The sequence below is a fragment of the Orycteropus afer genome, unplaced genomic scaffold, assembly GCF_000298275.1.
Source record: "Orycteropus afer afer isolate SDZICR_OR568_19922 unplaced genomic scaffold, OryAfe1.0 scaffold00056, whole genome shotgun sequence".
Lineage (NCBI taxonomy): Eukaryota > Metazoa > Chordata > Mammalia > Tubulidentata > Orycteropodidae > Orycteropus > Orycteropus afer.
In genome coordinates this window covers 7,753,955-7,765,926 of record NW_006921643.1, presented here as the reverse complement: position 1 = coordinate 7,765,926, position 11,972 = coordinate 7,753,955, and the positions used below count along the sequence as shown (strand labels likewise).

The 11,972-nt window shown below is 40.6% G+C and overlaps 1 protein-coding gene across 1 annotated transcript in view; it reads left to right on the top strand.

Moving 5' to 3' along the window:
* Window positions 1-11,972, top strand: part of DIAPH1 (diaphanous related formin 1) — a 166,866-nt gene that overhangs the window by 146,983 nt on the left and 7,911 nt on the right. The window contains exons 21-28 of the mRNA XM_042780699.1: window positions 6,527-6,621; window positions 7,148-7,249; window positions 7,451-7,690; window positions 7,793-7,922; window positions 8,632-8,756; window positions 9,324-9,488; window positions 9,610-9,745; window positions 11,678-11,764. Of these exons, the coding sequence (XP_042636633.1) occupies window positions 6,527-6,621; window positions 7,148-7,249; window positions 7,451-7,690; window positions 7,793-7,922; window positions 8,632-8,756; window positions 9,324-9,488; window positions 9,610-9,745; window positions 11,678-11,764 (1,080 nt within the window). The remainder of the gene's footprint in view (window positions 1-6,526; window positions 6,622-7,147; window positions 7,250-7,450; window positions 7,691-7,792; window positions 7,923-8,631; window positions 8,757-9,323; window positions 9,489-9,609; window positions 9,746-11,677; window positions 11,765-11,972) is intronic.

The window sequence follows — 11,972 nt, the reverse complement described above, 5'->3', positions numbered from 1 at the left end:
CTGTATGAAAAGTGAATTTACTCTGTAAATCTTCACCCAAATCCTAATTAAAAAAAAAAAAAGAATTCAGAGTAAAATATTACAATGTGCAAAGAATTGGGATTAGAAGAACATGGTTCGCATTTCTCAAGCTGAAAGAACTGAAGGAAAAGCAAGCCTTGAATTGGAATATTGAAGGATTCTGTGGACAAAAAATTAAATGACAAGGAAGCATCAAAGAAAGGTGGAAGAAATAGAGTCACTGTACCAAAAAGAATTGGTCAGCATTCAACTATTGATGGAAGAAGTTCAAGCTTAATTGAAAGTATTAGCAAAAAACAAGGCTTCAGGAATTGATGGAACAGCAATTGAGATCTTTCAACACACGGATGCAACACTGGAAGCACTCACTGATCTATGGCAAATAATTTGGAAGACAGGTACGTGGCCAACTGACTAGAAGAGATCCATATTTGTGGCCATCCCAAAGAAAGTTGATGAAACAGAATGCAGAAATTATTGAACATTATCATTAATATCACATGTAAATAAAATTTTGCTGAAAATAGTTCAAAAATGGTTGCAGCAGTACAAGAGAACTGCCAGAAATTCAAGCAGATTCAGAAGAGAATGTGAAACAAGGGATATCATTGCTGAGGTCAGATGGATGTTGGTTGAAAGCAGAGAATACCAGAAAGATGTTCACCTGTGTTTTATTGACTATGCAAAGGCATTCAACTGTATGGATTATAATAAAGTATGGATAGTATTCTAGAGCATCTAATTGTATGCATGAGGAACCTGTACATAGACCAAGAGGCAGTCATTCAAACAGAACAAGGCAATACTGCATGGTTCAAAATCAGGAATCGTGTACTTAATGTATTCTTTCACCATACTTATTCAATCAGTATTCTGAGCATATAATCCTAGAAGCTGGACAGCATCAAGATTGGAGGAAGACTTATTAACAACCTGTGATATGCAAATGGCACAGCCTTACTGACTGAAAGTGAGTAAGACTTGAAGCACTTACTAATGAAGATCAAAGACTACAGCCTTCAGTATGGGTTGTACCTCAGCATAAAACAAAAGTCCTCACTATTGGACCAATAAGCAACATGATAAATGGAGAAAAGATTGAAATTATCAAGGATTTCATTTTCTTTGGATCCACAATTAATGCCTATGGAATGAATAATCAACAAATCAAACAACATACTGGATTGGGCAAATCTGCTACAAAAGACCTTTTTGAATTGTTTAAAGAGCAAAGATGTCACTTTGAAGACTAAGGTGCACCTGACCCAAGCCATGGTGTTTTCAGTCACCTCATATGCATGTGAAAGCTGGACAGTGAATAAGGAAGATCAAAGAAGAATTAATGCATTTGATTTATGGTGTCAGTGAATACTGAATATACCGTGGACAGTCAGAAAAAAAAAAAAATCTGTCTTAGATGAGGTACAGCCAGAATGCTCCTTAGCAAGGTGAGGAGACGTCACCTCTTGTACATTAGTCATGTTACAGGAGGGACCAATCCCTGGAGAAGGATATCATGCTTGGTGAAGTAGAGGGTCAATGAAAAAGAGAAAGACCCTCAACAAGATGGATTGAAACAGTGGCCACAGCAATGGGCTTAAGAATAGCAGTGATTGTGAGGATGGCACAGGACCAGGCAGTGTTTCCTTCTGTTACATGTATGAGTCAGAACCAACGTGACAGCACCTATCGAGAGAGATTAAAATACTTGTTGAACAAATACTTAAGGGTCTGCTATGTACCAGGCTCTATTAGGCACATATTAGGCATGTGTTCTGGAACTGAAAGGATATGTATATATTTTATAAAATTCATTCACAGTCCTATGACATGGTTATTGCCCCCATTTTTCTCAGTGGAGAAACTGAAGTTTGGAAATTATGACCTGACATCACACAACTAATACATACACATACTTACTTAGAAGTAAAGTCAGTGATACAGAGGGAGCAGTCAGCCTTTACATTTTTCTTGGCTGTACAATCTTAGATCATTGTCAACACATCTTACTAAATAGTGACTATGGTTAAGTTCTGTTGAGAATAAAGTAATACGAGACCGTTTCTCTTCTGAAGATTATCTCTCAGATTATAATAAAAGATGAGTAATTGTTATTTCATAAAATGATATGAAAGTGCAATGGTATGTTATTATTTCCAATTGAGTGATAGAGAAATGGGAAACAATTCAAGAAGAAAATTGAGATTAGCGTAGAATGGTCTGGGAGATGGAACTTAGTGATTCAGCATTATTAAGTGTCTGTTATGTGCTAGAAATACAAAGCTGAGTGAGACATAGTCCTATCATCATGGACAATGTGTCTGATGGAGACAAACAAGTAAATAATGGTAACAGCACAGGTGATAAATGTTATGATGGAGAGTATGCTAGAATGGGAGCACTAGGAACAGAGGCATCTAAATCAAATGGGGCAGGTAGTATTAGAGGGGAAAGATTCTGGAAGTGCTTCTATAGGAGATACTGCTTAAAAGAACTATTAAAAATGAATGAGAGCCTAGTTGTTTCAGGCAGAAGGATAAGCCTTTATGAAGGCACAGAGGCATAAGATAACATCATCCACTTCAGGGATAGCAAGTAGTTGAGTACAGCTGAGTAAAGCCCATATGTAGAGGTATGGTGGAAAAAAAGCTTTTAAGAAGTATGTAAGTGTTAAATTGTAAAGGATTTTGGTAGACTTAGGCTAAGAAGTATATATTTTATCCTGAAAGCTATGAAGTTAGAGAAGGGATTTCAATCAGGAAAACGAGTACATAACTCTGTAGTTTGTAGGATTAATTTGACAGTGATTTTGAGCTGGATTGCTAGGGTAGAGGACACGGTAGCCAGAGAAATCAATTATGTTACTGCTTTGAAAAAGTAAGTAGTGATCAGGGCCTGAAACTAGGGTTGTTGTTGTTATGTGCCTTTGAATCGGACCCGACTCATAGCAACCCCTCCTTGGGTTTCCGAGGCAGTATCACTATGGAAGTAGATTGCCCCATCTTCCTTCCAAGGAGTGGCTGGTGGATTTGAACTTCCAGCCTTCTGGTTAGCCATCAAGTGCTTTAGACACTACGCTACCAGAGCTCCCGAAACTAGGGTAGTAAGAATGAAAAGGAAGTTAGAAGATACTAAGAAAATAGAATCAATAGAATATAGCAGTTGACTTAGAGGATAAAGGAGGTGTTTCTTGGGTTTAGATCATTCCTTGGAACTAAATATAGGTTACTATGAGTCAGAATCGACTCATCAGCAGTGAGTTTTGTTTGGTTTTGGTTTATGGAAATTGGTACCATTTACTGAAATAGGAAAATCCACAAGGGCAGATTCTCTCTGTCTTTTGGCGGGGCAGGTGCAGCAGTGGCAGGTAGTGATGGCAAGGTGGTGAGTAGAAATGATACAACAAAAGGATGGGTCTAGTAGGCATTTGGGTATGGAAGTAAAGAGGGAGATCTGGGTTGGAGACAACAGATTTAGGAGATAGTATATGAATCTTATTAAAGTCTCTTGAAGGACACTAACATTTAAGGGGCAAGTAGAAAAGTTGGAGAGACCTCAGAGGAGGCTGGCAAGAACAGTCAGAGAAAACAAAAGCACATAGTCCTAAGAAGAAAGAGTAGTCAAAAATGTCAAATGAAGACAAAGGTAAAGTAAAATCAGGACAGGACAAGTATCCTTTGGATCTGTCATTAGGACAGTCAACAGCCTGAACAAGAATAATTTTAGTAGAGCGTAATGGTTATGAACAAAGGCTCTGGAAGATAAGATTTAAGAAAATGATGGTGCAAGTGTTAACAAAGAAGATTAAACATTAGAGTGTTATGTTTATAGTTGTAATATTGTGAGTAGCACAAAACTGAGGAAATACTCTTCTAGTATTCATAACTGTACCTGAATCAGTAAAAAAAAAGTTCATGTCGTTGACGAGCAAGTGAAGTTCTGGCATACATTTCTTTTCCTTCACTTTTGTCTTGCTCATTAATGTAAAAAGAAAATATCAGGCATCTTTGATGCCGGAACACTCATTTGTCATTTGCAACCATAGTTGCTGTCTTGTTCTAGCTTCCTGGCTCACCTTACAGAGGAAGCTAATATTGAAGCCAAAGGCTCCAGCATTCCTGGAGCCAGCATTCATATAGTTTCCAACAAGCAAGGAAATCTCCAAGAGGTTAGAGAAGCTCTCACTTTTGTGTAACTCCTCACATGCAGCAGTCACAGAAACAATTTCTGGCTTGATTTAGGAGATAGTATATGAATGAGCTCCACTTGCTCATTGAATTTTAGCTTGAAGAGGATGGCATTCAAGCGAAGCTGCAGCCGGGGAACAGTGTCCATAAAAGAGTTCAGCAAAAATCAGTAATAGCATTCTGTGCTACTCCATTGGCTATGTAGAATTTACAGTGAAGAATACTGTATATTTTATTATTTTTAAGTAGCTGCCCATCATTTACATCATTAAAATTTATAATAAACTTATGTACTTTTTTTTTGAAGGCTCTAAAATCAATTCCATACTTAAATTCCTGCTCTAATGTTTATCTAGCAATGTGACTTTAGATGCATAGCTTAACTTTTTTCAGTATTACTTTCCTCTTGTGTTTTTTTTTTTAAAAAAAAAAAAACTCACTACCATCAAATCAATTCTAATTCATAGCAACCCCTATTGGGTTTCCAAGATTGTAAAACTTTACAGAAGCAGACTGCCTCATCTTTCTCCTGTGGAGCAACTGGTAGGTTCAAACCACCAACCTTCTTGTTAGCAGCCACATGCGTTGTGATAGTATGAATAAGGTTAAATGAGATAATATATGTAGACTGCTTATTGTTGAAAGTTACTACATTTTACATAGGGTATACACTCAACAAATGGTTTCTGTTTATTCATTGGTGTCTCTGGGTGGTGCATACAGTTAATGTGCTCACTGCTGACTGAAAGACTAGAGGTTCAAGTCCACCCAGAGGCCCCTCTCAGCTACTGAAAGCCCTGTGGTTCTTATTTTGACACACATGGCGTGCCATGAATTGGAATCAACTCAACGACACTTGGTTGGATTTGGGGTTTTGAGGGTTTATTCATTGATTTTGTGTGGGAAGAAGCCATATTATTTTGGGTTGAAGAATAAATGAGAACTGTGGAAGTAAGAGAATAGGCTATTGTATTCTTTAAATGCTATAAAGTGAAGAAGAGAAGATAATAATTAGAGAGGAACATTGGGTCAAGAAATTTAAAAAAAAAATAGGAGAAACGATAATGTATAAATGTTGAAAAATAAGATTTAATAATTAGAGCTACCTCTTCTGTTGAAACAAGAGGAATGGATGAGTACATGTGTATAGTCTCTGATAAACTTAGAGAAATCTTGGCACAGTTTACTTTTAGGTGACTCCATCGTATTCCTTACCTAAAACTATTCTAGCCTGGCTCCTATTGGAGACTTCCCAGTGCTGATATGTTGTAGATGGCATAAGAGAAAGCTGAGCAAGTAATTTGACTGGTGACCTCAATTTTTCTCAGCAAAGAAGAACAAGGTATTCTCACAACAAATGGGGAAGTGGTGAACAGTTGGGAGAATGGAGATATTTTGGTGTAACTGCTGAGAGGACATGGAGAGAATGGGCTGGGGACTCATAGAAAGACTGTGGGCAGTGCTGAGTTCCCAGGTCTCATTGGTACTACTATCGATTCATAGATTCTGATCCACAGAGTTTTCACTATCAGTACTCATCTGCCCAGGTGTAAGAGTAGAGAATTGAGATGAATGGACTAAATAGAGACTGGAAGAGAAGGAAATGAGAATTTGAGAGTAATAGTAGAGAATGAATAACATACTATGGGGTCTATGTTAAATAGAGAAGGCAAAATGAAACTCATACATTCAGAAAGTGTGCAATGGTCAGAGGACTGAGTGACTCTTGATGAGGCTGAAGAATTAATTTCAAGATAAAAAATTCAGAAAGCTAGAAGGACAGGAAGTGTTTGTTAGGGAGTGAGATATGTCCATTTAAGAATCAGAGCATTCAAGGCAGTGGCTTTGAGGATGGAGTTATGGAAGTGGAGAACTAAAACAGAATGGGGTGAAAGTCTTTGATGTATATAGATGGGGAGGATCAAAGACTTCCTGTATGAGCAAAGGCACAGAATTATAGTGTTTTGGGAGTACGGTACATGAAACAGTATTGCTGGTGTGTGAGATAAATGGTAGGGATTGAGGAGGGAGAATACTGAGAGGTGGGACCCTTAAACATAGGACTCAGGCACTTGGGTTTTAATTATATAGTCAGTATGGGGCGATCTACTTCCGTAGTGATATTATCAGCCTCGGAAACCCAAGGAGGGGTCACCATGAGTTGGGTCCGACTCGATGGCATATAACAACAACAACAAGAAGGAGCTATCTGAAGTTTCTGAAGGGACTTTAAGGGAACCCTCTTAGGAAGATTATCTAACATGGGTTGAGAGGAGAAGAATCTAAGAAGAATGTCTTTATGTCTTATTTGCTGGCAGCAATCTTTTTGGGTTCCTTCCGAATGCCCTATCAGGAGATTAAGACTGTCATCCTGGAGGTGAATGAGGCCGTTCTGACTGAGTCTATGATCCAGGTAAGGAGCAAGGTTGTCTGCTGGAGCTGGCTGTTCTGTGTAGCTGGACACGGCCACATCTCTCTACTTAGATTAAGAAGGTCCTCTAGTGCTGTGGGCTTAAAAAATGCTAGCTTTGGAGAAGTTTCCAGTGCTCTTGATGGTTAATTATTTATGATATATTTTTAAAGTCCTACCATCTCAGTAGCTGCCTCTAATCTTCTACCCTTCCAACACATTTTTTTCTTAATGGCAGTTGGGCAGAATATGGGACTGACAGGAGAGTTTTAAAAAAAAAAAAAAAACATTGAGTTTCATAATGACCCCCATTGGGTTTCCAAGGTGGTAAATCTTTATGGAACTTCCATGTCTTGTCTTCCTTCCACAGAGTGGCTATGGGTTCGAACCACCAGTCTTCTGGTTAGCAGTCAAATGCCTTACGTACTTCGCTACCACAGCTCTTTTACAGGAGAGTAGAAGAGTCAAATGAAAGCTCAAGTTGTCAGCTAATCCTGCTCAAACTGAGAACAGCCCCTCTCTCTTTCAGAACCTTATTAAGCAGATGCCAGAGCCAGAACAGTTAAAAATGCTTTCTGAACTAAAGGATGAATATGATGACCTGGCTGAGTCAGAGCAATTTGGCGTAGTGGTGAGTGAGGCCTGTGGCCATAAGCTCTTCTCCACCTCCACTGCATGGAGAACAGTCTAGGCACTTGCTCCTTACCTCTTGTCCAATTTGAACCTATCTTTATATCTCCTCCCTATTCTTGAACTCTGTCCTCCACAGGAGGGTCAGACCTATATATTTTTCTCTGTTGTCTGTAATGGAATTGCTTGTCTTCCCTACCAGATGGGTACTGTTCCCCGACTGCGGCCTCGCTTGAATGCTATCCTCTTCAAGCTACAATTCAATGAGCAAGTGGAGAATATCAAGCCAGAAATTGTTTCTGTGACTGCTGCATGTGAGGAGTTACACAAAAGTGAGAGCTTCTCTAACCTCCTGGAGATTACCTTGCTTGTTGGAAACTATATGAATGCTGGCTCCAGGAATGCTGGAGCCTTTGGCTTCAATATTAGCTTCCTCTGTAAGGTGAGCCAGGAAGCTAGAACAGGACAGCAGAGTGACAAACTAATGTTGGCTTAAGGTGATTTTAGGTGTATCAGGGCTAACCATGTTTTCTCTCACCCTAAGCTTCGAGACACCAAGTCCACAGATCAGAAGATGACATTGTTACACTTTTTGGCTGAGTTGTGTGAGACTGACTATCCTGATGTCCTCAAGTTTCCAGATGAACTTGCCCATGTGGAGAAGGCCAGCCGAGGTGGGGCAAGTTGGAGTGAAGTAGATAGTTAGGGCGCCCAAAGTCTATGCATGAGGGGGGAGTTAAGGCACAGTCTAGGTTTTAGATCGTTTTCAGTATTGACTATTTTAAGTGGGAATGGGAGAGAGTTTAGGCATGGTGTCTAAGCCACAAAAGGGTACAAGGCAGACAAGAGGTCTCTGTGTAGAAATGGAAAGCACTGATTTCTCTAACACTGAAAAACAGCTAGAAGAAAGTCAGGTTTTTTTTGTTTGTTTGTTTTTTAGTCTAGGTTAACACTCATTGTTTTTCTTATTCAGAAAACATAGATTGGCTTAACAAAAATCAGAACAAAGGCCAAAAAAAAAGGGGGGGAGGGGAGAAGCAGGTTTCTACCCTGCCTTTATATTTCTGTGTATGTCTTCTTCCCAAACCCTGTCCTCTAAAATAAATGAGACCATGATCCCAGGGGACTTTATAAATTCTTATTAAATTAAATGAAGCTTCTTTTATGGTCTTAGTACTGTATACCTTGGGAATACTAGAGGTTAAACCATCAAGTAATTTATAGTCTCACTGGAAAGATGAAAACTTAAATGTGTGAAATAGCTAGAAGACAGCTACAATAATTAAGTACCAGAATGTGTGTATAGACCCAGCTGTGACCTGAAGGGTGGAGGCAAAGGGGTCTTGAGACTGGGATTAGTAAACTCTTTCTCTGTCTTTTTAGTTTCTGCTGAGAACTTGCAAAAGAACCTAGATCAGATGAAGAAACAAATTTCTGATGTGGAACGTGATGTTCAAAATTTCCCAGCTGCCACAGATGAGAAAGACAAGTTTGTTGAAAAAATGACTATATCCTTTCTCAAAATGAGGGAGCTGTACCCTAAGAGAAGAAGGAAACTTCTCAAACAGGGTATGGGGGGCAGTAGGTAGGATAGGTCGAATGATATATAATTTTTCCCTCTTAAAAGTTTTCTTTTTTTCCATTAAATACATAGCTCTTGAAAGCATTAGCATTGTTGGAGTAGGGGAAACAAACCATTCAGATGAAATACAAGTCTCCCTTGACCTCCACTACCCTGTGCTGTACCTCCATTACACACATAAACCCATACTCCCCTCCTTCCTTTTCTCAAAGACTTCAGGAATTTATTTTTAACAAAAATTGCATGGTATTGCTTTTTTCACATATTGTTAGTTTCTGTTCATAGCAGTATATGCAGAATAGCCTCTCTTAATTGCCACTTCCTATTTCATAGGGGTGCCATAGTTTAGGGTTTACCATTTGTCTATTTTGAATATTTAGATTTCTCCTGTTTTTTACCATTAGAAGCAGTGCTGTATTGAACATCTCTGTGCATGCGACATGCATTTATTTGAGTATTTCTCTGGTCCTGGTCCTTTACTCCTTGGCTGCACAGCTTTGTAAAGGATGCACAGGAGCAGTATAACAAGCTGCAGATGATGCATTCTAACATGGAGACCCTCTATAAAGAGTTGGGCGACTACTTCCTCTTTGACCCCAAAAAAGTATCTGTGGAAGAATTCTTCATGGACCTAAACAACTTTAGGAATATGTTTTTGGTGAGCAGGGGCACCTAGTGTCTGATGTCTTTTGTGAAGATTTCTCACTCTCCACTGGGCTCATGTTGCTGAGTGTGGGTATGGCTGTATACATTCCCATGTGTTCATTTTCTCCCCACAGCAAGCAGTCAAGGAGAACCAGAAGCGGCGGGAGACAGAGGAAAAGATGCGGCGAGCAAAACTAGCCAAGGAGAAGGCAGAGAAGGAGCGGCTGGAGAAGCAGCAGAAGAGAGAGCAACTCATAGACATGAATGCAGGTAAGAAGTGAAGAAAGGCAGATGGGTCGAGGCAGGAACATTTGGAAGCCTTTTCTCTCTCGAAGTTAGAGGCGAGAGAGAATAGCTTATGTCTGAGCTCAACTCCTGGCAAATAATTTTTGGCACCTTTCAACTTCTAATACCCTGATGCTGGACTTTAACCCCAAATCAGTTACATGCATACTCTTAATTTTCCCTGCTAACATCTTTTTTTTCTCTCTTTACTGCTTCTTGTATTGTATCTCATCTCCCCAGTGATTTTAGTATTGCTGTAACACGTACTCTTTTCCTCTGCCTGTCCAAAGGTTCCTCTGGCCTGTTCTCATCCCCTCTGCTAAATCTTCCGTTCTTTTCCACATTCCAGAATGTTTTCCTGGCCCTTCTCCCATCTTTTAATGGTGACATGCTCTCCCTTTCTGCTTATTTCACTGAGTACTCTGTCTCCAGAAGCTTAACACAATTGTACACAACTATCAGATTGTAAATGGGTTGAACTTTTGGAGGGGAGAGGAATGGAGCTGGCCACGCTCTTCTTTGTCCAGCAGAGTCTCTACTTCCTACCAGAAGCATGTCTTTGTTGAAACATATGGCCTCAATTACTGGTCCCCCGTTTCCTGTCTCTGCTTCTTTCCTGCTGCTGATTCCCTGCCCCCCTCTCTCTGACTGTTCTCTCTGTGGGCAGCGGAAATACAGCATTCATTGCCCACAGCTCTGAGCTGATGCCACCCTTCCCTGAACCTGAGGGGCTGTGAGCCTTCTCCAAGGGAAGGGGTTTTCAGGGCTGCTGGGTCTGGCGAGAATCAGAGCACTCGACTGAGCATGAAAGGCAAGGGCTGCTCTGACATTTCTTGTTCCAGGGCCTTTTCTTTGGTAGTTCCTGTTATGTTCCCACAGGCCAGGAATTTGAGCCTGAAGAAAGCAGCCTACATTTCTTTCCTGTATACTTTACTGGGAAGCAGTTACCTGCCTTACCTCAGCTACAAACCCTGTTCTAATAATGCTATTAAAGCTCTCATCAAGTATTCTTTAGTTTCCCTTATATATCTCAGGCTTCTGGGGTTGTCCCCAGATACTGTCTAGGGTGTAATAAAGGTGAAATCCAACTGACATGTGGGATGAGGTCAACAGGTGGCGTAGTGGACCTTGCCCCTGTCCCCAATCCCCAGGACCAGCAGATGAGGTTGGAATGTAGGTCAGCTGTACTGGTGATGTACAGCCAGCAGGTGGCGCCATGAGCAGTGAGCCCTGGCCTTAAAGCTGGCAGCCAACTGGCTCCTAGGGATTTCACAGTTTTAGATTTCACCACCCTGAGCTGTTGCCATGGAAACTGAGCCTGGCTAGAACAAGGATTCTGCATTAACTCTTTGTATTCCAACCAAGATACTCCACTTATATGTAGAGCTGACTTCAGGAAAATGTGGCCACTGGAGGCAGCACTTAAGTGAAATCTGCTCTTTATCGGTGGTCTCTCATCTTTGCTCAGCCCTGCTCTGAAACCTGAGGCTTTCCATTAGAGGTTTATGTACATTGGAATGAAATACTTTAGGATAATGGGGGAGTGATAGTTCCTTATTAGTTTCATAATCCCATTCTCTTTACTTATTCTGGTCTTGGAGTTGGGAAATTCTGCAAAACAAATGTGCTGTTCCTAATTGGGGTGAGGGAAGCTGATCACTGGACATTGCAGGAAAATATCCCAAAGTATGCACTGATAGTCGGCAATGAGAAATCCATTGTTTCAATCATTTCTAAACAGACACAAGTAAACATGGGACTCTGAGACTTGAGGTTGAGCCCTCTTTGTCTGGTCTTCACTGCCAGTCACAATGAGTGACAGCAAGCCACACAATAACTTTGCACTCTGTGTGGAGCTTGATATTTGCCAGGCTGCTCAGGCTGAAGAGTTTACATCTCCATCTTTGTTCATGACAGAGGGCGATGAGACAGGTGTGATGGACAGTCTTCTAGAAGCCCTGCAGTCGGGTGCAGCATTCCGTCGGAAGAGGGGACCCCGTCAGGGTAAGTAATCACTTGGAACCCAGCCGGCTGCTGAAGGAGATGAAGCTCCTCTGCTCCTGGTCCAGCTAGTCTTGGGCTGAAGAGCAGGTAACAATGCCCTCAGGGTTTAGAAACTTCCAGCACAATAGTGATTGCATTTAGAGTAGGTTGTCTAGCCCTCTTTCTCCCAGTTAGAAAAGTATCTACTGCCTAAGAGAACTAGAGCTTG